Genomic DNA, 26,279 nt, shown 5'->3' with positions numbered 1-26,279 from the left:
TCAGGGATAGGTCCTTGCCCTGAATGGGAGCTCAGTCCAGCCCAGCTACCCTCTGCTGCAGCCTGTGTGTGGGCATCTCCCGGAGGGGAGCTAGTGCTGAAGAAAACAGTGAAAGATTCACTTGGTCTTTGTGTAGGAATGTATTATTCTTGCATCTCCCTGGTGCAGTGGGCTGTCGCTCCACATGCTGAGGCCTTCCCTGTGTGCATGATTGTGATACAGAAAGTAATGTGTTGTTTCAAAGCGTTAAACAACAGATTTTTTACTTTCAGGTTTGATGTGTGAATAATTAACATTGACTGAGAAAGAAACCCAGAAGAGGAAGAAGAGGAAAGAAAAGGAGTCAGTGATGGCTACTCAGGTAAAGTGATATTTTACTCAGGTAAAGTGACATTCTTGGTGGGTCATTCTGTCTCCTTCCTTTGTGAAGTAAGTGCAGGACGTTGGAGTTGCGAATCTTCTCTGCGTCTGAAGCTTCTCCTTAGTTCCTCTCATCTTATTTAGATTCTATCTCGCCATGACCGAGTGACATGAACTTGGGAAGAGGCTGTACTGGGCATGGTCCTGGGGAGGGCTCACACCAGACATGGATAGAGACAGAGTGTGGGCCCCGTGGTATCAGAGCTGTTGGGCAGCAAGGATTGTTTGGGGGCCACATTGGAGGCACTATCAGCAGCTCTCTGTAGACCAGGAATAGAGAAGCTGCCTGTGGAAGTCACATATTAATGTGCATAAATATCTAGTAAATTATCAAAAGGGGCCAGGCGCAGTGGCTCATGCCTGCAATCTCAGCACTTTAGGAGGCTGAGGTGGGCGGATCACTTGAGCTCAGGAGTTTGAGACGAGCTGGCCAACATGGTGAAACCTCGTCTGTACTAAAAATACAAAAATTAGATGGTCATGGTGGCAGGGACCTGTAATCCCAGCTACTCAGGAGGCTGAGGTGGGACAATAGCTTGAGCCCGGAGGTGCAGGTTGCAGTGAGCCGAGATGGTGCTGCTGTATCCCATCCTGGGTGACAGAGCAAGACTTCATCCTCAAAACAGCAACAACAACAACAACAACAACAAAATTATGGAAAAGGAGGCCTGTAAGGGGAGATCTTTCTGCCTGATTTTATACTACACTTGAAGCTGTATGAATGAGTCACTATTTCTAACTGCACCACCCTTCATGACTGGGAATTGAATGGAAAACTAGATACAGACATTATTAGAGCGTGTTTTATTCCATCATTGATTCAAAAATATGAAATCAACCTGAATGTCAGATTCTTCTAGCCATGGTCAGAATATCCATCTTACAGAGACTGCTTTGTTCCTGTGGAGACTCTTACCAGCAGTTGTTTTAAGTTTTAAGGTTATTATTTTGCTCAGATGTAAGAGCTGAGCATTTGTTATCAGAGAAGGTGGAGCCACATTCTCTCACTGCACCAATTATTGTTAAATATTATATATTTTTAAACATCACATGATGTATGTATTTGTTTTTCTGTAAAAGTTCAAGCAAAGATGCAGTTCAGGCGTTAAGTTAATACAACACGAGGATGGTAGGAAATAATTTTGTTTTGTTTTTTGCTTTTTGTTTTGAGACGGAGTCTCGCTCTTGTCTCCCAGGCCGGAGTACAACGGCATGATCTTGGCTCACTGCAACCTCTGTCTCCCCGGTTCAGGTGATTCTCCTGCCTCAGCCTCCCAATAGCTGGAATTACAGGCATGCGCCACCATGCCTGGCTAATTTTTGTATTTTTAGTGGAGACGGGGGTTTCACCATATTGGCCAGGCTGGTCTCGAACTCCTGATCTCAGATGAACTGCCTGCCTCGGCTTCCCAAAGTGCTGGGATTACAGTGTGAGCCACCGCACCTGCCCTGAAAATAATGTTTTATTATATATGAAATTCATGCTAAATGAGATTTTAGCTGTTCTGGCCAAAACAGATAAAAGAAAAAAAGTAACATGAGATGAAGGGTATGTTAATTTGTTAAAGTCAAATTTGACTTTTTTACTAAGGTATATTTATACCTTAAATATACACAATGTAATTTATCAGCAAACAAAAATGGGCATCAAGGAAACATTTTACCTTTTTTTTTTTGAGACAGACTTTGTTCTTGTTGCCCAGGCTGGAGTGCAATGGCACAGTCTCGGCTCACTGCAGCCTCCGCCTCCTGGGTTCAAGTGATTCTCCTGCCTAAGCCTCCTGAGTAGCTGGGACTACAGGCATGCGCCACCATGCCTGGCTAATTTTGTAGTTTTAGTAGAGACAGGGTTTCTCTATGTTGGTCAGACTGGTCTCAAACTTCCGACCTCAGGTGATCCGCCCGCCTTGGCCTCCCAAAGTGCTGGGATTATAGATGTTAGCCACTGTGCCCAGCTTTAGTTTTACACAGAAAAAAATTTATAACCTAAGAAAAGGACATCAAGACATATATATTTTATTTTATTTTATTTTTATTTATTTTTTTTTTGAGACAGAGTCTCGCTCTGTGGCCTGGGCTGGAGTGCAGTGGCCGGATCTCAGCTCACTGCAAGCTCTGCCTCCCGGGTTCACGCCATTCTCCTGCCTCAGCCTCCCGAGTAGCTGGGACTACAGGCGCCCGCCACCTCGCCCGGCTAGTTTTTTGTATTTTTTTTTAGTAGAGACGGGGTTTCACCATGTTAGCCAGGATGGTCTCGATCTCCTGACCTCGTGATCCACACGCCTCGTCCTCCCAAAGTGCTGGGATTACAGGCTTGAGCCACCGCGCCCGGCCAAGACATATATATTTTAAAAATTTAATGACAAAATATGAAATGGCTCCTAGAATGCAGTAAAAGAAAATTGAGCAAAGTATGAAAATTATTTTGGTTTGATTTCCACAAAATAATGAAACCTCCTTATAGTCCGAGGACTTGGAAAATGGAAATACAAAGGGTTTTCATTTTCCCCATAGCCTCAAAATATAAACAGAACATAGTAGTAAGTTTTTTGTTTTTTTTTACTGGGTGGGAAATCTCACGTGTCGTTAGTATATGAGGACACTATTGTACCTCAGGGTAGTGGGGAATCTTGCCAGATCCAGGAAAATAGGAAATGCACCATCCTAAAGAGGCAATCACTCTTTCAACTACCCAACCTGGAGGAACCCGGGTTTCTTTTCCCTGTCACTTTCTCCATCATGCCTCATGTTTCCGTGGGGAGCTACAGTTGTAAGTTCTGTGGCAAGCGTCAGTGAGAGGTGTCAAGATGCATTTACATGTCATTATGAGATTTCAGAAAACAATTATTCAGTGCATGTTGTGTTGTGAAATTTTATTGTGCCAGTTTTTCTTTTTTCTTTTTTTTTGAGACGGAGTCTCGCTCTGTCACCCAGGCTGGAGTGCTGTGGCCGGATCTCAGCTCACTGCAAGGTCCGCCTCCCGGGTTTACGCCATTCTCCTGCCTCAGCCTCCCGAGTAGCTGGGACTACAGGCGCCGCCACCTCGCCCGGCTAGTTTTTTGTAGTTTTTAGTAGAGATGGGGTTTCACCGTGTTAGCCAGGATGGTCTCGATCTCCTGACCTCGTGATCCGCCCGTCTCGGCCTCCCAAAGTGCTGGGATTACAGGCTTGAGCCACCGCGCCCGGCCTATTGTGCCAGTTTTTCAAAGGTGCATCTTTTTATGTTGATAAGCACTCAATAGCTTGTTTTGCATCCTCTTTGGAACAATCTCTAAATGAAGACATATGGATCTTTTACAATTTTTCACTGTTGTAAAGAATGTCACCATGGCTGCCACAATGCTGTCTTCACCACAGGTGTCTGAGGGTTCCTTCAGGTCGGACAGTTTAAAGAGTGGTTGCTGCCGGGCGCGGTGGCTCAAGCCTGTAATCCCTGCACTTTGGGAGGCCGAAACGGGCCGATCACGAGGTCAGGAGATCGAGACCATCCTGGCTAACACGGTGAAACCCCCTCTCTACTAAAAAACATACAAAAACTAGCCGGGCGAGGTGGCCGGCGCCTGTAGTCCCAGCTCCTCGGGAGACTGAGGCAGGAGAATGGCGTAAACCCGGGAGGCGGAGCTTGCAGTGAGCTGAGATCCGGCCACTGCACTCCAGTCCGGGTGACAGAGCGAGACTCCGCCTCAAAAAAAAAAAAAAAGAGTGGTTGCTTCTGTTAGGACGCTATACCACCAAAGCAAAAATAAATAACGGATCTTTCTTTGGAAGGCCTGGCTCACTTTGTGATTATAAAATACTGTGTTTTTTTTAGATCTAATGTTTTGTTGTTTACATTTTGTTTGCTTGGATCTTTAATTTGAATTTTTCTGTATATCTTGTTGTAGATTATGTTTGATTATAAAGTTTTGGATTATAAATAACATAATAGGTTCAAAAGTAGATTGCCAAACCCCTCCATTTTCTTTCCAAAGTTATTTTGGTTCTCCTTTTACACAACATAGTCACATATTATTTAAATTCCACATATTAGCCAGGTGTGGTGGCTCACGCCTATAATCCAGGCACTTGGGAGGCCAAGGTGGGTGGATCACCTGAGGTCAGGAGTTCAAGACCAGCCTGGCCAACATGGTGAAACCCCGTTTCTACTGAAAATACAAATATTAACCGGACATGGTGGTACACATCTTTAATCTCAGCTACTTGAGAGGCCGAGGCAGGAGAATCACTTGAACCTGGGAGGTGGAGATTGCAGTGAGCTGAGATCACACCACTGCACTCCTGCCTGGGCTATAGTGAGACTCTGTCTTAAAAAAAAAAAAAAATCCCACATATTTTGTGTTTGAATGGCTCTGAATTTTTTCAGTTGCAGGTCTTTATGTCACCATGTCTTCCAATAAGAATCGAGTTTGTCAGTCTTTGATAATATCTTTATTATGTCTTTCATTAAAGCTTGTTGCTTACGTAAAGTTGAGTAATGTTAGATATATTCACATTATTTGTTGGACTCCCGGAATGCATATGTTCTTGGTGCTTGATGGTTTTTCATGAGCTCGTTAGACTCTCTTCATTTTCTTTATTTTATTTAATTATTTATTATTTATTTTTTGAGATGGAGTCTCATTCTGTTGCCCAGGCTGGAGTGCAGTGGCATGATCTTGACTCACTGCAACCTCTGCCTCCCTGATTGAAGTAATTCTCCGCCTCAGTCTCCCTGAGTAACTGGGACTACAGGCACGCACCACCACACCTGGCTAATTTTTGTATTTTTAGTAGAGATGGGGTTTCACCATGTTGGCCAGGCTGGTCTTGAACTCCTGACCTCAGGTGATCTGCCTACCTTCACATTTTTTTTATTTTTGGAGACAGAGTCACACTCTGTTGCCCAGGCTGGAGTGCAGTGGTGTGATCTCAGCTCACGGCAACCTCTGCCTCCCGTTCAAGCGATTCTTACGCCTCAGGCTGGGATTACAGGCATGTGCCACCATGCCCGGCTAATTTTTGTATTTTTAGTAGAGGTGGGGTTTCATGTTGGCCAGTCTGGTCTCGAATCCTGCTCTAAAGTGATCCTCCCACCTGGCCCTCTGAAAGTCCTGGGATTACAGTTGTGAGCAATCATGCCCGGCCCACATTTCTTTTTAATTCTTCGAAGCCAAAATGTAAATCGCCATTTCTTTCATGTAGGTTTGTAGAGATTCAATTGGTTTCTTTTTATAGACCATATTTCCCTGTTTCTTTGTATGTTTTATTGTCTTCTTTTGTGACTTCAGCATTTGAAAAATCAGCTGCCTCCCCAGATTTGGGGCCTCCTTTGTTCAGGGAGGACACTCCAATCAACTACCCTAGATTCTGGAGACTTCCCATGCTTTTTCTTGCTGGGGATTCTGTCCTCTCTGGTCTTTGCTTGTCATCTCCCTATTGAAGAGGTTTGCTGCTTTCTAGTCAGAAGCTCCCCTATTTTCTGTACTATTGTAGATAGACTCTAGTACTGCAGATATCTGCGGTACTAGATCTTCACCCTCGTGTCTCTGTGTTACTGCAGGCGCTGGTTTATGTCATCTTTTTTGCTCAGTGGCCCCTAACCTTTCATCCTGTTCCTTTCAGTGCTACCACAGGAAGTCACCACTAGGGCAGTTGTCAGCCTAGCCGTGGAGGCAGGGACACCTTAGAGAGCCCTTATTAGGGCAAGGTCAAGGGGAGCCCTGAAGCAGGACCACCCCTGAGAGTCCAGAAATGTAGAGTCACCGGTATGTGATCGCAGCTCAGGAAACCACAGCCTGTGAGAACTTCCATGTGGGGTGATCCCAACAAAACTAATGGGGCAGGGATCCCCAGGACACTGGAGACCTAACTCCTACTCCAGGACGTCTAGAAGGTGGGACATAGAGTCAAAGAAGACTATTGTCAAGCCTTAAGATTTAATATGTGTGCCCTATTTGAGTTTCAGACTTAACATGGGAGCAGCTACCTCTTCTTTCCTGTGTCTGCATTTTGGAGTTGAAATATTTAACCTGTGTCTAGGCCACCACTGGATGTTGGAAGCACTTAAGTCGTTTGATTTCACAGGTTCACAGCTGGAGAGCAGTTTGCCTCAGGATAAAACACATTTTTGAGTCTCACCCATATCTGATTTAGATTATAGTTAGATGCAGCTGTAGACTATGGAGTTTAGAATTGATAGTAGAAAAAGTGAAGACTTCGGGGGGCCATTGGGATGGAATGCATTTTACATGTGAGGAGTACATGAATTTTGGTGGGGCAGGATGGAATGCTGTGGCCTGAGTGTTTTTCTCTCCTCCACAATTTATTTGAAACTTAATCCCCAATGCCCAATCTCCAGGTATTATGAGGTTTGGGTTTTAGTAGGTGATTGCATCACAAGCGTTCTGCCCTCATCAATAGAATATGGTGTTCTGGTCAATGAGATATCAAAACGCTTATCCTACGGAGTTCACTGCTTTTTGGCCCTTCTGTCCCTTCTGCCATGTGGGGACACAGTGTTCCTCCCCTCCAGAAAATGCAACAAGACACTATCTTGGAAGCAGGGATCATCCCTCAGCCGACATCAGTCCTGCTGGCACCTCGATCTTAGCTTTCCCATTCTGCAGAATTATGAGAAATATATTTCTATTGTTCATAAATTACCCAGTCTTATTTGGTTATAGCAGCACAGAGAGACTAGTACGTTCTGTAACCATAATGTAACTGTTTGATTGTTTTGATTCAACTCTTAATTCTCAGACATCGGGGTTCAGATGCTTGCTCTGCCATTTTCAGGTTGTTGACCTAGGCAAGTTTGTTAGTGAGTCTGTGACACAGTAACATGGAACAAGTCTCTCTCTCATAGGCTATTATGTTGTTATTTGAATTAGAACATGTAAAGCATTTGGAGTAATGCCCAGCACATGGGGAGTGTTCGAAAACTTTAGTCATTGCTGTTACTCTGGTCCTCACAGTTTTTAGTTTATGACCTTTCTTTAAAGCTGCTATAGACATTGTCATCTCTGAAAACACCACTCATATAGTAGCTCACCTAGACACAGTTGATGTATGGAACATAATATCTAACACTTTTTAAGGGATAACCATGTGTTTTTCTTATTTGTGTATTTCTTGCATTGTCCACAAAAAGAGAAATATACACTGATGTAGAGAATATAATAGTCTCCTATTGTATTTTGTAACAAACTAAAATTAAGGACCGTAACTTTCTCACAGATGCCTCTTATAGATATGTCAAAACACACACTTCAAAGTGATGTGATAGGCCGGGTGCGGTGGCTCAAGCCTATAATCCCAGCACTTTGGGAGGCCGAGACGGGTGGATCATGAGGTCAGGAGATCGAGACCATCCTGGCTAACCCGGTGAAACCCCGTCTCTACTAAAAATACAAAAAAAAAAAAACTAGCCGGGCGAGGTGGCGGCGCCTGTAGTCCCAGCTACTCGGGAGGCTGAGGCAGGAGAATGGCGTGAACCCGGGAGGCGGAGCTTGCAGTGAGCTGAGATCCGGCCACTACACTCCAGCCTGGGTGACAGAGCGAGACTCCGTCTCAAAAAAAAAAAAAACAACAAAGTGATGTGATAGTTCTCTCCTCATTGTATGTAAACAAAAGAGCTCTCATATTGCTTCTTGTTGAAATGTGTTTTTCATTTCAGGGACCTTTGACATTCAAGGATGTAGCCATAGAATTCTCTCAGGAGGAGTGGAAATGCCTGGACCCTGTGCAGAAAGCTTTGTACAAGGATGTGATGTTGGAGAACTACAGGAACCTGGTCTTCCTGGGTGAGTATAATTTCCTTCTAGAAGTTCAGATCTGCCTTTGTGCATTGTTGTATTTTCTCTGTTGTCTTTCTTGGGAGCCCCTCCGTTATTTGAGACTGAAGCCTTTTTGGTTCAAAAATAAAAAGCTTCTTTTTTTTTTTTTTTTTCTTTTTTTCTTTTTTTTTTTATTTGAGACGGAGTCTTGCTCTGTCACCCGGGCTGGAGTGCAGTGGCCGGATCTCAGCTCACTGCAAGCTCCGCCTCCCGGGTTCACGCCATTCTCCTGCCTCAGCCTCCGGAGTAGCTGGGACTACAGGCGCCCGCCACCTCGCCCGGCTAGTTTTTTGTATTTTTAGTAGAGACGGGGTTTCACCGGGTTAGCCAGGATGGTCTTGATCTCCTGACCTCGTGATCCGCCCATCTCGGCCTCCCAAAGTGCTGGGATTATAGGCTTGAGCCACCGCGCCCGGCCATAAAAAGCTTCTTAATGCTGCATCTGGCCTTTCACTGTCTCCTTGAAGGGGTGGCCTGCCCCTCCACACCTGTGGGCGTTTCTCGTTAGGTGGAACGAGAGACTTGAGAAAAGAAATGAGACACAGAGACAAAGTATAGAGAAAGAAAAGTGGGGCCCGGGGACCTGCGCTCAGCTTACAGAGGTCCCATGCCGGCACCGGTCTCTGAGTTCCCTTAGTATTTATTGATAATTATCTTTACCATCAAAAAGATAAGGGAGTGGCTGGACAATAGGATCATTGTAGGGAGGAAATCAGCAGTAAGACGTATGAACAAAAATCCCTGTGACATGAATAAGTTTAAAGGAAAATGCTGTGCCTTGAGATGCATATGCAAACTCTCCATAAACCTTTTAGCAGCATTGCTCCAGCAAGTCCCACCTTATTCCTAAAGCCGGTTTCCTCCTTGCTCAGTAAACAAAGCATACAATCGGGTTTACACGGAGATGTTCCATTGCCCAGGGACGGGCAGGAGACAAATGCTTTTCTCTTACTTGAGATTAAGAGAATGGTGATGACCTTTAACCAACAAGCAGCCTTTAGGCACCTATTTAACAAAGCACATCTTGCACAGCCCAATATCCATTAAGCCTTGAGTCACCACAGCACATGTCTCTTGCAAGGACAAGGTTGGGGGTAGGATCGCAGATTAACAGCATCTCAAATACAGAACCAAATGGAGTCTCTTATGTCTGCTTCCTCCTATATAGACACAGTAACAGGCTGATCTCTCTTTCTTTTCCGCATATTTCCTATGTATATATATTCTGCTGCCTTCTTTGTACATCAGTGGTGGTTCCAGAGCTGAAGTTGGCAGAGAACTTTATGGCAGAGTTAAAATACCCAATTCGTTTTCTGTCCATGTGCTTTTTTGTTTGTTTAAAACAGGTTCTTGCTCTGTTGCCCAGGCCGGAGTGCACTGGTGTGATCACAGCTCACTGCAACCTCTGTATCCTGGGCTCAAGCAGTCCTCCCACCTCAGCCTCCCAAGTAGTTGGAAGTATGGGTGCGCACCACCATGCCCAGGTAGAGACAGGGTTTTACTATGTCACTCAGGCTGCTCTTGAACTCATGGGCTCAAGGAATTCTCTGGTCTTGGCATCCCAGAGTCCCGATATTATAGGCTTGAGCCAGTACACTTGGCCTATCCCTGTGGCCTATCCCTAACCCTGTGATCCGCCCACCTCAGCCTCCCAAAGTGCTGGGATTACAGGTGTTAGCCACCATGCACGGCCAAAGCTTACATTTTTTAAGTCCACATACTTTGTTTTAAGTGACCGCTACTTTCATCTGGTGCATTTTCATGTATTATAAGTGAACTTTGTTTTTATTTATTTAATAATCAGTTCCTTATTTTTGAGGATACTCAGTTTTCCTTTGTTTTATGTTTCTTTTTGAGGTAGTATTGTATTGGGGAATGTATATCATTTTATATATTTTACCAGATTTCTTTCTTTTACAGATGGTATAGTTCAGCAGCAGTTTCTCTAAAACTTACACAAACTCTGTAGTGTTGTAATAAGACAGTTTCAGTTATTCCTTTTACTGTCGTTTCCCCTGACTTAATTCCTACTATTAAATTTGTTAATGAGACCGGGTGTCGTGGCTCACACCTGTAATGCCAGCACTTTGGGAGGCCGAGGTGGGCGGATCATGAGGTCAGGAGATTGAGACCATCCTGGCTAACACGGTGAAACTCCGTCTCTACTAAAAATACAAAAAGTTAGCAGGGTGTGGTGGCCGGCGCCTGTAGTCCCAGCTACTTGGGAGGCTGAGACAGGAGAATGGCATGAACCCGGGAGGCGGAGCTTGCAGTGAGCTGAGATTGCTCCGCTGCACTCCAGCCTGGGTCACAGAGCGAGACTCCATCTCAAAAAAAAAAAAAAATTTGTTAATGAAATTTATTACAATTCTTTTCATTGGAAATTTTTTAATACCTTGAATATATTTTTTAAATATAGTTACTATCTTGATGAAGGGGTGGCCTGCCCCTCCACACTTGTGGGTGTTTCTCGTTAGGTGGAAACGAAAGACTTGAGAAAAGGAATAAAACACAGAGACAAAGTGTAGAGAAAGAAAAGCGGGGCCCAGGGGACCGGCGCTCAGCTTACAGAGGACCCACGCCGGCACCGGCCTCTGAGTTCCCTTAGTATTTATTGAGAATTATCTTAGTCATTAAAAGGATAAGGGAGTGGCTGGATAATAGGATTATTGTAGGGAGGAAATCGGCAGTAAGACATGAAAAAATCCTTGTAATATGAATAAGTTTAAAGGAAAATGCTGTGCCTTGAGATGTATATGCGACATCTCCATAAACCTTTTAGCAGTATTGCTCCAGCAAGTCCCACCTTATTCCTAAAGGCAGTTTCTCCTCACTCAGTAAACAAGGCACACAATGGGTATTACCCGGAGATGTTCCATTGCCCAGGGAGGGGCAGGAGACAAATGTTTTTCTCTTTCTTGAGATTTAAGAGAATGGTGATGACCTTTAACCATAAGCAGCCTTTAGGCACTTGTTTAACAAAGCACATTCTGCACCGCCCAAAATCCTTTTAACCTTAAGTTACCACAGCACATGTCTCTAGCAAGGACAAGGTTGAAGGTAAGGTCACAGATTAACAGCATCTCAAATACAGAACTAAATGGAGTCTTTTATGTCTACTTCCTTCTATATAGACACAGTAACAGGCTGATCTCTCTTTCTTTTCCCCACACTTAATTGTAGAAATACCATGAAAGAGATTGGTCATACTTTGTTTTTTGTTTTTTGGGTTTTTTTGAGATGGATTTTCACTCTTGTCGCCCACGCTGGAGTATAATGGCATGATCTCAGCTCACTACAACCTCCGTCTCCCAGATTCAAGAGATTCTCCTGCCTCAGCCTCCTGAGTAGCTGGGATTACAGGCTTGTGCCACCACGCTGGGTTAATTGTGTATTTTTAGTAGAGGCGGGGTTTCTCCATATTGGTCAGGCTGATCTTGAACTCCCGACCTCTGGTGATCTGCCCATCTCAGCCTCCCAAAGTGCTGGGATTACAGATGTAAGCCACTGCGTCCGGCCTGGTCATACTTTGTTATATAAGACATACTGCTTTTCTGTAGTAAATTTCAGTTTCCTAAATATAACTTGCTGGACTTTCTTTAAATCACCCTTTTTTTTTTTTTTTTTGGAACAAAAGCTATATTATAATAATTATTCTCCAGTCTACTTTAATGTCCATCATGTTATACTGAATTATTATTTTCAAATCTTACTTTATTATACATGTAGCCCATTTCTTGCACTTCAAGGACTTCTCAACTGATGTTTATAAAACCTACATATTTTTTCTCATCATGCTGAGGGGAATGAGGAATAAATTTTTTTTTAAAAATTGTATTTTATCCAGAAGTGTTTTTCCTAAGTTTTCTTCCAGGATTGTTGTAGCCTGGGGTCTTACATTTAAATCTATATTCATCTTGAATTAATGTTTGTGTATGATGAGAGACAGGGGTCCAGTTTCACTCTTCGATATATGGCTAGCCAGTTTTTCCAGCACCCTGTGTTGAACAGAATGTCTTACCTCAATTGTTTTTGTTGACTTCGTCAAAGATCAGTTGGTTGTAGGTATGCGGCTGTATTTCTGGGTTTCCTATTCCATTCCATTGGAGATCTGTGGCTGTATTTCTGGGTTCCCTATTCTGTTCCATTGGAGATCTTCTATTTTAATGGAAGCATGTATATCTAACAGTTTTCTATCTTAGCACTGTTTTCTCTGCATACATAAGTTTTGGTATGTTCTATTTTCATTTTCCTTTGTTTTGAGGTATTTTTATCATTTCCCTTGAGATTTCCAATTTGACATATTGACTGTTGAGGAATATGTTGTTCCCACGTATTTGTTGATATTCTAATTTTTTTTCTGCTGTTGATCTCTAGTTTTACTTTATTATGATGGGATAAGTTACACTTTATGATTTCAGTCTTTAAAATGTGTTAAACAGGTCAGGAGTGAAGAGGGCCGGCCCCTCCACAACCTGTGGGTGTTTCTCGTCAGGTGGGATGAGAGACTGAGAAAAGAAATAAGAGACAGAGGCAAAGTCTCTGGGCCCAGGGGACCGCGCTCCGCATACAGAGGACCCGCGCCAGCCCTGGTCTCTGAGCTTCCTCAGTATTTATTGATCACTATCTCTACCATCTCGGAGAGGAGAATGTGGCAGGACTATAGGGTAATAGTGGGGAGAGGGTCAGCAGGAAAACATGTGAACAAAGGTCTCTGTGTCATAAATAAGTTTAAGGAAAGGTGCTGTGCCTTAATGTGCACGCACACAGACATCTCGGTGCAATAAAGAGCAGTATTGCCACCAGCATGTCTCACCTCCAGCCCTAAGGCGGTTTTCTCCTATCTCAGTAAATAGAACATACAATCGGGTATTGCACCGAGACATTCTATTCCCAGGGATGAGACATTCTATTCCCAGGGACGAGCAGGAGACAGATGCCTTCCTTTTATCTCAACTGCAAAGAGGCCTTCCTCTTTTGCTAATCCTCCTCAGCACAGACCCTTTACAGGTGTCGGACTGGGTGACGGTCAGGTCTTTCCCTTCCCACGAGGCCATATCTCAGGCTATCACATGGGGAGAAACCTTGGACAATACCTGGCTTTCCTAGGCAGAGGTCCCTGCGGCCTTCTGCAGTGTATTGTGTCCCTGGGTACTTGAGATTAAAGAATGGCGATGACTTTTACCAAGCATACTGCCTTCAAGCACTTTTTTAACAAAGCACATCCTGCACAGCCCTAAATCCATTAAACCTTGAGTCAACACAGCAGGTGTGTCTGCAAGCACAGGGTTGGGGCTAGCATTACAGATTAACAGCATCTCAAGGCAGAAAAATTTCTCTTAGTACAGAACAAAATGGAGTCTCTTATGTCTATTTCTTTCTACATAGACACGGTAACAGTCTGATCTCACAGACTTTTCCCCACAAGGAGTTTGAGACCAGCCTCGCCAACATGGCGAAACTGCATCTCTACTAAAAATACAAAAATTACCTTGGTGTGGTGGCATGCACCTGTAGTCCCAGGTATTCAGGAGACTGAGTCAGGAGAATCACTTGAACCTGGGAGGCAGAGGTTGCAGTAAACCAAGATCACGCCACTGCCTTCCAGCTTGGGTAACAGAGCGAGACTCAGCCTCAAAAAAAAAAGAAGTGTTAAAAAGTTTTATTTTTAAATATTTCTTTTGAAGAATGTTCCACGTGGAGTTCAGAAAAAATTCTTCTGTGCTGTTTTTGGGTGATGTGTTGTGCATATGTAGGTTAGGTCCAATTTGACGTATAGTTTAGGTTGCCTAGTTACTTACTTTTTTTCTATCTGATTGTCCTATTTATAAAAGTGGTCCGTTGAAGTCTTTTATTATTACTGTGGAACTTTTCTCCCTTTAGTTATGTTTCTCTTGCTTCATATATTAAGGATCTCTAATATTAGGTGCATATATATCTGTAATTGGTATATCTTCCTAGTGAATTAACCTTTTAATTATTATATAATGCCCTTCTTTGTCTCTTGTACCAGTTTTGACATAAAGTCTATTTTGACTGATATTGGTTTAGCCACCTCTGATGTCTTTCTGTTACCATTTATAAGGGGTATCTTTTTTCATCCTTTCAGTTGAGACTGTGTATGTCCTTCAAATAAAAATGAATCTTTTGTGGATAGCATGTAGTTGGAGCCTGTTTTTAAAATTCATTCAGCCAGTCTGTATCTTCTGATTGTGGAGTTTAAGCCACTTACACTTAATGTAATTACTGATGGAGAAGGACTCACTGTTGCCATTTTGCAGAATGTTTCCTATATCTCTTAGATTTTTTTGTTCTTCATATCTGTTCTTGCCTTTGTGTTTGTTTAGTTGATTCTTTTGTCTTTTTTTTTTTTTTTTTTTTTTTTTTTTTGAGACGGAGTCTCGCTCTGTCGCCCAGGCTGGAGTGCAGTGGCCGGATCTCAGCTCACTGCAGGCTCCACCTCCCGGGTTTATGCCATTCTCCTGCCTCAGCCTCCCGAGTAGCTGGGACTACAGGCGCCCGTCACCTCGCCCGGCTAGTTTTTTGTATTTTTTTAGTAGAGACGGGGTTTCACCGTGTTAATAACCAGGATGGTCTCGATCTCCTGACCTCGTGATCCGCCCGTCTCGGCCTCCCAAAGTGCTGGGATTACAGGCTTGAGCCACCGCACCCGGCCTCTTTCGTCTTGACATACTTTTATTTCCATTGTGTGTGTCTTCTATACATTCTTTTTGGTTATCATTGCAATTACAGAAAACGCTTTAGATTTATAACATCTTGTTTTAAACTGATAACAGTTTGACTTCAGTCACATACAAAAATGACTCTTTTACAGGTCTGCTCCCATGTTATGTTTTTGATATCCCAGATTACTTCCATAAATACTGTGTCTCCGTTAACATGTATTTAAACCTTGACAGCAGTTTCCTGCTTTCTTAGTTTTTTCAGACTAATATTTGCCTATTTTGCTAGGGTTTCTTCTGTACCCCAAGTCTCCTTAACATTGTTGTACTATCAATAAGATTTTATGTTGTCTTTTTGTGTGTGTACAAAATGAATTCATCCATCTCCTCTTCATGGCTGTTATCAAATTTTTTCTTCAGGATTATATTGTAGGAACATTTTTTTCGCATGTCTCCTGATATGTAGGGTTGTTGAGCATATGCCTGGAAATACAACTCATGGGACATTCAGTTTGATAAATTTCATAGCATATATTATAAAGACATAAGTCTGCTTTCTTCCCATATCCTCACACTGCCTCCTTTTTAACTGTCTTCCCTTGTCCTGTGCACATAGTATAATTCCTATGTTTAAGTATTGGTCAGTATAATGCTACTTCTAAATTAGTTTCTTTTTTCGTCGAAAGTCAGGATTTTAACTGTTGCTTGTGAAATTATATACCCACAGCTCTGCAAGCACAAACCCTGCTGCCCCATGCACATTACTCCTTGCCCTTTCCTCTTGCCTTTTCTCTTCCCTGGCCTTTCCTAAAATAGTACTTTGTTCCGGACAGACTACCTGGCTACTTACTAGCATATTAGTTTTACACTCCTATTATTGCATAACTCCTTCACCTCCCACACTACTCTCACTCTGTAAGGGATGACCCTACTCATTCACTTGATCACTTCTTTTTTTTTTTGAGATGGAGTCTTGCTCTGTCTCTCAGGCTGGAGGGCAGTGGTGTGATCTTGGCTCACCGTAACCTCCGCCTCCCGGGTTCAAGCAGTTTCCTGCCTCAGCCTCCCAAGTGGCTGGGACCTGCCACCACACCCAGCTAATTTTTGTATTTTTAGTAGAGATGGGGTCTCACCACCTTGGCTGGGCTGGTCTTGAACTCCTGACCTTGTGATCCACCTGCCTTGGCATGATCACTTTCTGAGAACACTGCCTAAATCATTATATGCAGGGAATGATGACTCAGATACTGTTATTCATGGGGATGGCTGAATAATGCTTTTGGCAACACAGCATGGTTCTTGAAGTATTTCTTTCTACACTCTTAGTATTTGGGGTGACTTGTTATCTGCAGAACCTGCTTGGGCAGTTTTTGAATAACAAACAGTGTTTGATCCTGCAAAGGTAGGTGCATATTTTACTTTCTTTGTGAATTGGACGTAAATACATAAATCCCATGGGCGTACTTTGCTTGTGTGTTAAATAGTGATAATTCACCTCAAGACTTTTTAAACAAGTTAGTACGGTTAGCTAGTCTAGAATATTGTGTTTTTTAGTAAAGACTCACAGATTTCTTTGTTAAATAAAGCATATCAATATTGTTCCATGTTTATAATGAGATAGCATATTGGCTTCACCTTAGTCAGCCTGGCTACCTATAGTAGATATTGTAGATTGGGTGGTTGAAACAACAGAAATTCACTTTTCACAGATCTGGGTGATGAGAAGTCTAACATGTCAGAACCAGCCATTTTGGTTCTTGGCATGGGCCTTTTTACAGGTTTACCATGACTTTCTCTTTCTGTGTCCTTACATGGCAGAGGACCTAACTGCCTCCCAAAGACCACACCTCCAAATACTATCACATTGAGGACTGGGTCCTCAACATAGGAATTTTGGCAGACATAAGTCTTTATATCAAAGCAGCCTTCATTGTATCTGTAAGTTTTCATTTTGTAGTTTCTTCCAAACAATGTTTGTTGTCTTTTATCTTAGTTCATATGCTTTTCAAGTAGAATCTCTGTATGATATATATTTTGTGGCCAGTTAATTAGGTAATTAGGGGCAATGAATAGGACCAGGTGTGGTGACTCATGCCTGTATGTAATCCTGGCACTTTGGGAGGCTGCGGCAGGCAGATTGCTTGCCCTCAGGAGTTCGAGATCAGCCTGAGCAACATAGTAAAACTCTGTCTCTACCAAAACTACAAAAAAATCAGGTGGGCATGGTGGTGAACATCTTTGGTCTCAGCCATTTGAGAGGCTGAGGTGGGAGGATCGCTCGAGTCTTAGAAGTGGAGGTTGCAGTGAGGCAAGATCATGCCACTTCACTCCAGCCTGGGTGACAGAGTGAGACTCCATCTCAAGAAAAAAGCACAGTAGATAGGGAGTTGCTCTGTTGATTGTTACATAGTTGTAGGCATGAAGTCATAGTCAGTATTTCTGACTTCCTTCCCCACTTTTTATTCTATATTATGTTGTATATTTACCTTTCTCCCATCCAAGTACTAACCAGGTCTGACACTGTTTAGCTTCTGAGATCAGCTGTGTTCCAGGTGGTATGGCCAAAGACATATTTATCTTTCTTTTATCTTTAAAAGTCAGTGATCTCAACATATTTTCTAGTTATCATATGCTGTCTCTAGAATATATGTTCTTGCTTATTATAAAGGGAGAATTGTTTAGAATTCCATACTATAAATTTGTATATTTGCATATGATACAAATTTGTATATGTAATATACAAATTTATAGTATGGAATTCTAAATATATTGTATATTGTATATTGTATTTTACTTACGTGCTGGTTTTATCTGAGTTATTAATTTTATTTATTAATTTTTATGATAATTATTAATTAGTTGAACTTGTGAATATTTACTGTTACACTGTATCTTGCTGTAGTTTGACATTTGTACACAGCAAATATGAAGTGAGCATATGTAACTTTTATTCTCTTATGAGAGAGTCACGTTTTCTGCCAATTGGTGTGTAATTTGGTGTCATTGGTTGCAAAATACTTGTTTTAGTGCCAATATATGTTTGCACAACGTAAATCTTTTGGTCATAGGATGTTTGAAACTAGGCTTTCCTAAATAATTTGAATTACATGTAGTCACCCTTTCTTTACTATAGACTTCTATTCATTTTATATTTCTAAAAATAAAAGATTGAAGGGGTGGCCTGCCCCTCCACACCTGTGGGTGCTTCTCGTTAGGTGGAACGAGAGACTTGAGAAAAAGAATAATACACAGAGACAAAGTATAGAGAAAGAAAAGCGGGGCCTAGGGGACCGGTGCTGTGCTTACAGAGGACCCACACCGGCACCAGCCCCTGAGTTCCCTCAGTATTTATTGCTCAAAAGATAAGGGAGTAAATCAGCAGTAAGACATACAGATACACGGAGATGTTCCATTTGCCCAGGGACGGGCAGGAGACAGATGTTTTTCTTTTACTGAGATTTAAGAGAATGGTACTGACCTTCAACCACAAGCAGGCTTTAAGCATTTGCCTAACAAAGCACATTCCTTACAGCCCAAAATCTTTTCAACCTTAATTACCACAGCGATGTCTCTAGCAAGGACAGGATCGGGGGTAGAGTCACAGATTAACAGCATCTCAAATACAGAGCCAAATGGAGTCTCTTAAATTTACTTCTTTCTATATAAACACACTAACAAGCTGACCTCTCTTTTCCCCACAAAAGATCATGGTGGAGAACTTTCACACCTGTCTAGTGTAAACATTATGCTTAGTGTAGTATGTTTCCAATATAAAGTATTTATCAATAGTAGTTATTTTTAAAAAACTCATGTTCATTATATTTTGCAGGTATCTCTCCTAAATGTGTGATCAAGGAATTACCACCAACAGAGAACAGTAATACAGGAGAAAGGTTCCAAACAGTGGCACTGGAAAGACATCAAAGCTATGATATTGAAAATTTATACTTCAGGGAAATACAGAAACATCTATATGACCTTGAATTTCAATGGAAAGATGGTGAAACAAATTATAAAGAAGTGCCAGTGCCCCATGAAAACAATCTTACTGGTAAAAGAGATCAACATAGTCAAGGGGATGTAGAAAACAATCATATTGAAAACCAGCTTACATCAAGCTTTCAGTCACATCTGACTGAACTGCAGAAAGTTCAAACTGAAGGGAGAATGTTTGAATGTAATCAAACGGAGACGACAGGTAATAACAGTTGCTTAGTTTCTCCACACATTAGGGAAAAACATTATGTATGTAATGAGTGTGGCAAAGCCTTTAAAGCATCTTCCAGCCTTATTAATCATCAGAGGATACATACTACAGAGAAACCTTACAAATGCAAAGAGTGTGGCAAAGCCTTTCATCAGGCCTCCCTACTAACTGTACATCAGGTAGTCCATACAAGAGGGAAATCATATCAATGTGATGTATGTGGCAAGATCTTCAGAAAAAATTCATATTTTGTAAGACATCAAAGGAGTCACACTGGACAGAAAGCCTACGTGTGTAATGAATGTGGTAAGTCCTTTAGTAAAAGTTCCCACCTTGCAGTTCATCAGAGGATTCATACCGGTGAAAAGCCTTACAAATGTAATCTGTGTGGGAAATCCTTTAGTCAGCGTGTCCATCTTAGACTTCATCAGACAGTTCATACTGGAGAGAGGCCCTTCAAATGTAATGAGTGTGGCAAAACCTTTAAACGGAGCTCAAATCTCACTGTACATCAGGTAATCCATGCAGGAAAGAAACCATATAAATGTGATGTATGTGGCAAGGCATTCAGACATAGATCAAATCTTGTATGTCACCGGAGAATCCACAGTGGAGAGAAACAATACAAATGCAACGAATGTGGCAAGGTCTTCAGTAAACGTTCAAGTCTTGCAGTGCATCGGCGAATTCACACTGTAGAGAAACCTTGCAAATGCAGTGAATGTGGCAAGGTCTTCAGTAAACGTTCGAGTCTTGCAGTGCATCAGAGAATTCATACTGGACAGAAAACTTACAAATGCAATAAATGTGGCAAGGTCTACAGTAAGCATTCACGTCTTGCAGTGCATTGGAGAATTCATACCGGAGAGAAAGCTTATAAATGCAATGAATGTGGCAAAGTTTTCAGCATACATTCACGACTTGCAGCGCATCAGAGAATTCATACTGGAGAGAAACCTTACAAATGCAATGAATGTGGCAAGGTCTTCAGTCAACACTCACGTCTTGCAGTGCATCGGAGAATTCATACTGGAGAGAAACCTTACAAATGCAAAGAATGTGGCAAGGTCTTCAGTGACCGTTCAGCTTTTGCAAGGCATCGGAGAATTCATACCGGAGAGAAGCCTTACAAATGCAAAGAATGTGGCAAGGTCTTCAGTCAATGTTCACGTCTTACAGTGCATCGGAGAATTCATAGTGGAGAGAAACCTTACAAATGCAATGAATGTGGCAAGGTCTACAGTCAATATTCACATCTTGTAGGGCATCGAAGAGTTCATACTGGAGAGAAACCTTACAAATGTAATGAATGTGGTAAAGCCTTTAATCAGGGCTCCACACTGAATAGACATCAGAGAATTCATACCGGAGAGAAACCTTACAAATGTAATCAGTGTGGGAATTCCTTTAGTCAGCGTGTCCATCTTAGACTTCATCAGACTGTTCATACTGGAGACAGACCTTACAAATGTAATGAGTGTGGCAAAACCTTTAAACGGAGCTCAAACCTCACTGCACATCAGATAATTCATGCAGGAAAGAAACCATATAAATGTGATGAATGTGGGAAGGTATTCAGGCACAGTTCACATCTTGTAAGTCACCAGAGAATCCACACTGGAGAGAAAAGATACAAATGTATTGAATGTGGCAAGGCCTTTGGGCGGTTGTTTTCCCTCAACAAACACCAAAGAATTCATTCTGGCAAAAAACCTTATAAATGTAATGAGTGTGGGAAATCTTTTATTTGTCGCTCAGGCCTCACTAAACATCGAATAAGACATACTGGAGAGAACCTTACAACTAAACTCAATGTGACAAGGCCTTAGACGTTGTCCTAGTTTCTAGAATCACTGAATAATTCATACTTACTGTTATAGCTTGTATATTTTTCCCTTCTCTTGAAATCCCTGTGGAATTGTAATCTCCAGTATTGGAGGTGGGGCCCGTTGGGAGGTGATTGGATCATGGAAGTGGATTTCTCAAATTGAGAAAGATTTAGCATCATCCCCTTGGTGCTGTCCTGGCAATAGTGACTTCTCTTGAGGTCTGACTGTTTAAAAGTGCATAGCACTTCCCTGTTGCTTGCTCTCATTCCCACCGTGTGAAATACCTATACCCCCTTTGCCTTCCACCATGATTTTAACCTTCCTGAGCCTTCCCTAGAGGGTGATCAGATGCCAGCACCATGTTTGCTGTTAAGCCTTCAGAAATGTGAGCCAATTAAACTCTTTTCTTTATACATTAGCCAGCCTTAGGTATTTTTTTGTAGCAATGCAGTTATGACCTAACACATTTACACATGCAGTAAATATACCTAAGTTTTAAGCTAGTGTTCACTACTCACTAGGCGTAAGAATATGTATACATATTCCAGGATGTATGCATACTGGAGAAAAATCACAGAAGCATAATACGTGTGGCAAGAATTCTACTCAAAAGTCAAAACTTGTGAATCTAGGTAATTCAAAGGGATGTATGAAATGAAATGAGGGTGGCAAAACCTTTAGTAGAGTTCAATCAGTACTTGTCATAAGAGAGTTTATACTGAAAGGAAATCATATAAATATATGTGTCAGAGGCTCTCCCTAGGCATCAGAATATACATCTTTGAGAGGAACCACAGAAACGTAATGTGCATGCTAAGGCTTTTACCCCAACATCAAAATGGAAACAGAGCATACTAGAGAGCAACCTTACAAATGGTTTTAAAAAATGAAATGTTCAAAGACCTGGAATCAACCCAAATGCCTATCAGTGATAGACTGAATAAAGAAAATGTGGTACATATACGCCATGGGATACTATGCAGCCATAGAAAGGAATGAGATCATGTCCATTGCAGGGACGTGGCTGGAGCTGGAAGCCATTATCCTCAGGAAACTAACACAGGAACAGAAAACCAAACACCACATGTTCTCACTTGTAAGTGGAAGTTGAACAATGAGAACACATCAACCCAGGGAGGGGAGCAACACATACTGGGGCCTACCGATGGGGGTGGGAAGGTCAGGGAAGTGGAGCATCAGGAAAAATCGCTAATGCATTTTTGCCTTAATACCTAGGTGATGGGTTGGTAGGTGCAGCAAACCACCATGGCACATATTTTCCTGTGTAACAAACTTGCAAACTGTGCACATGTACCCAGGAACTTAAAGTGAGACAAAACTAGTGTCCATGCCTTTGCAGTTTGATTGAACGTATAGAGGAGAAAGATCTTGTAAGTATGCTGAACACGAAAGGAACTGTAAGCAGTAGTGTGTCTTCAGGCTTTACCAAATTATTCCTATTTGAGAGAAAACTTGGAAATGTAATCAGTGTGGCACAAATTTCAACCAGTTCTTTCAACAGACTACACATCTTTGAGATCATGCTAGGGATAACCAAATCTGCTTCTCCAAGATTGGCCTGGATTATTACTGCAGAATAACTGCCAGACAATATTTGTTAAAACTCAGGACAGTATGTATTTTAAAGGAGCAAGTGCATGTGTGAAAATGGCTCATTCAGTTTACAAAATATTACATTAAATTTGAGGGTTTTTTTTCCTTTTGTGACTTGCTCTGTTCCCCATGCTGTAGTGCAATGGCACCAATTCACCTCACTGCAACTTCCGCATCCTGCCTTCAAGCAATTTGTGCCTCAGCCTCCCAAGTAACTGGGATTATAGTCGTGCCACCATGCTCGGATAATTTTTATATTTTTTTGTAGAGATGGGGTTTTACCATGCTTGCCAGGCTGATCTCAAACTCCTGGCCTCGAGTGATTTGCCGCCTTGGCCTCACACATTGTTGAGATTACAGGCATGAGCCACCACACCCGGCCAATCAGACGTTTCTTAAAACAGAGACTAGACTATGACCTTTATCCTAAGGTTTGAAGTCTATCATCTTCCTTACATATGCTTCATTGTGGTATCTGGGAATGAATCAACAAGATGAGAGGGCCTACTTCATTCAGTGTGGTTCCTTCATTTCCATGCTCCCTGAAGATTAAGGTCACTGAATTTTAAAATTCAGTATTGTGTGAGTTACACAGCATGGAGTAATTGGGAGAATAATGTAAGTTTATAATGTAAGTTGTGCTTGTGTTCAAGGTGTCCATTAACATGTAGAGTGCCACTCTGGGTTGTAGGAAATAATTGCACAACCAACTGAAATACCAGTGAGGACATCGATGGAATATTAAGGATATTCATGGGAGGTAAGTGATAGGTTACTAGAGATGGGTTATGTGGGAGAAATAATGCAGAGGAATGGTCATCTCCATTGAATGACAGCTGTTATAAATCAAAGATAAATTTAAAATTAGTCTTATTCTTGGAAGTGGAAGACAGCAGTTATCAGAGGGGAGAATTTAATCAAAAGAATCAGAATAGCATGTTCACAAGCCAGATTCACATTGAAGCATTTACTTTATATTTTACTGCTCTTATATTCAAAATGTATCAGAAGTCTCATGGTTCAATTAATAACACGTTACTCATTTTCATAACTCAGTGACGTTCCTTGCACCAACACAGATTTATCCCACCTTAGTAAATAACTTCCTAACAACTGCATTACACTCTGCTGGTTCAAATAATGTGCGACAGCTGTTTTCTATGGTGAACTCAAACAACATAGATTTTTGCCTGTACTGTAGTCCCCCTTTAACCCATAGGATGCCTTCCAAGTGTCCTCTAGTGGATAGCTAAAAGTGGATAGTACTGAACCCTAAATATAGTTTCAGTCAAGTTTTGAGGTGTGACAGCAAAGCTAGTGCTGATTATTTTTATTCACACTCATGTACAGAAGATTTATGGTAAATCTTAGCATCTTCAGCTGTATTATTTTCTTTTTTTTTTTTTTTTTTTTTTTTTTGGGACGGAGTCTCACTCTGTCACCCAGGCTGGAGTGCAGTGGCCAGATCTCAGCTCACTGCAAGCTCCGCCTCCTGGGTTCACGCCATTCTCCTGCCTCAGCCTCCCGAGTAGCTGGGACTACAGGCGCCGCCACCTCGCCCGGCTAGTTTTTTGTATTTTTAGTAGAGACGGGGTTTCACCGTGTTAGCCAGGATGGTCTCGATCTCCTGACCTCGTGATCTGCCCGTCTCGGCCTCCCAAAGTGCTGGGATTACAGGCTTGAGCCACCGCGCCCGGCCATCTGTATTATTTTCTTATTAAGTCAATGACCTTTCACTTTTTAATTTAAAGGAGGCACTTTACAGCTTTCTTGCTTTCTCTCTTTTTTGTTAGGGGGTTTTGCTATGTCACCCAGGCTGAATGCAGCCATTATTCACAGGTAAGATCTTAGCACACTGCAGCCTCAAAAAGTGGTCCTCCCACCTCAGCCTCCAGACTGCCTGAGACTACAGGTACATGCTGTTGTGTCTAGCTTACAGCTTCTCTGAGATATCCAAGTTGCAAGCCTCACTACTTTTGTGCTTTGGGGCCTTTATTAAGTAAAATACGAGATACTTGAACACAAACACCACAATACTCTAACAATGCTAACTGAGATGACTACTAAGTGACTAAGAGATGAGTAGGTTATTCTGTGTGGCTACACTGTATAAAGGGATGATTTATGTCGTGGGCGGAACAATGTGAGATTTCATCACATGAGTGAGAGCAGTGCACAGTTTAAAATTTCTGAGTTACCTTTTTTGGGAATGTTCCATTTAATGTGTTTGGATCACAGTTGCCATGGGTAATTGAAATTGTGGAAAGTGAAACTGCAGATAACGTGGGATGACTGTACCAATGTGTTAGGGGGAGGGAGCCAGCTGGTTGTGAGATGTAAGTTTGTGATTCTAAGATAACAGCTTTGCAAAAAACTGCAATTTGTCAGTTCACCAATATTGATAATAATGGTGCAAGCTTGGTGAGCTAAGAATATTCCTCAAAACCTTTGTTCCCACTGCCAATTCCTGGGGACAGTTATGGGTTCCTAATGACATCACCACAAAGACACTTTGGAGTGTTTGGTAAAGGCTGTTTCTTTTCAATGATGGCTGGAGGCAGACGGGATCAAATAAAAATAGAACATTGTGGGCTCCCAAGGCTGAAGTGGAGCTGGAGGACGCTGGCCAGACTGTGGAGCAGCAGTCTCCTTCATGTGCACGTGCCTGAAGTGCACATGGGTGTTTGAGGAAGTGGGGATACAGCATTTAATGGAAAATGGATGCTTAAGAAGTAAAAAATGGGAGTCTTCCTAGATGATTTTCATTGGCCAGAATATGAATGTATTGACTGGGGTGAGAGAAGGAATGCTGTGGCGTCTGTTGTAACAGGTATATTGTTTTTTACAGGCTGGTGGATAATGACGCAGCTGTGGTGTATCGTAGGCCAGAACAGTTGAACCATGCCTTTCACACATGTGGTGTATTTCCCACATTGGCTTTCTTCATGATAAAAATGCTGTATCCATTGCTCAGGTGAGAGGTGATAGCTGTGAAAGAGGCTGTTGAGGAAGAACAGGTGCTTGAGTTTGGCTCTTCATTGGTTTCCTGTCGATGTTTGGGGTACTTACTGCTTCCATGGGGATTCTTTTTGGTGCATATGTTACCAAAACACTCTGATGTACAAATTTAGAAGAACTGAAGAGCTATGGACCTGAGGTCACGTCTTCAATCACATTTTCCTTGTGTTATATTCTGTTTGTAGGTAAGTTTTTATCTCAGTACACATTGCCAAATGGAGTAGCTTGTACATTAAATGTTTTGTTTCTTTACATTTTTATTATTTTTTTTGTTTTGGTTTTTTGTTATTGTTGTTGAGATGGAGTTTTGCTCTTATTGCCCAGACTGGAGTGCAGTGGCACAATCTTGGCTCACCACACCCTTTGCCTCCTGGGTTCAAGCGTGTCTCCTCCCTCAGCCTCCAAGTAGCTGGGATTACAAGCATGCGCCACCACACCCGGCTAATTTTGTATTTTTAGTAGAGACAGGGTTTCTCCGTGTTGGTCAGGCTGGTCTCAAACTCCCAGCCTCAGATGATCCGCTCGCGTCGGCCTCCCAAAGTGCTGGGATTACAAGCATGAGCTGCCACGCCTGGCCTATGTTGTGTGTTTTTAAAGTTTTATGAAATTTATGTTCTTCATTTTTCACTGCATAGACTGTTAATACATATATAATACAAGATTATATGGATTGGATAATGAGTATCTGTTTTTT

General features: G+C 42.1%; 2 protein-coding genes across 6 annotated transcripts in view; both read left to right on the top strand.

The window, feature by feature from the left end:
• The window catches only part of ZNF616 (zinc finger protein 616), a 55,074-nt gene extending 32,419 nt beyond the window's left edge, over positions 1-22,655 (top strand). For 2 of the 3 annotated variants that reach the window (XM_030942047.1, XM_030942046.1), the window contains 2 exons: positions 8,075-8,201; positions 18,747-21,845. In XM_030942047.1, coding sequence (XP_030797907.1) covers positions 8,075-8,201; positions 18,747-20,953 — 2,334 coding nt within the window. In that variant the 3' untranslated portion in view covers positions 20,954-21,845. Of the gene's footprint in view, positions 1-272; positions 362-8,074; positions 8,202-18,746 lie in introns of all 3 variants that reach the window. The other variant, XM_010376529.2, reaches the window with a different exon arrangement.
• The window catches only part of ZNF841 (zinc finger protein 841), a 47,921-nt gene continuing 43,922 nt past the window's right edge, over positions 22,281-26,279 (top strand). For 2 of the 3 annotated variants that reach the window (XM_030942024.1, XM_010376537.2), the window contains exons 1-2: positions 22,869-23,327; positions 25,416-25,541. The gene's annotated coding sequence lies outside the window, so the exon portion shown is untranslated. Of the gene's footprint in view, positions 22,345-22,868; positions 23,328-25,415; positions 25,542-26,279 lie in introns of those variants that run through there. The other variant, XM_030942022.1, reaches the window with a different exon arrangement.

The sequence above is a fragment of the Rhinopithecus roxellana genome, chromosome 12 (genome assembly GCF_007565055.1).
Source record: "Rhinopithecus roxellana isolate Shanxi Qingling chromosome 12, ASM756505v1, whole genome shotgun sequence".
NCBI classification, from domain to species: Eukaryota; Metazoa; Chordata; class Mammalia; order Primates; family Cercopithecidae; genus Rhinopithecus; species Rhinopithecus roxellana.
Note: the sequence above shows the minus strand (reverse complement) of the source record. Positions and strands in the feature narration are given on the sequence as shown.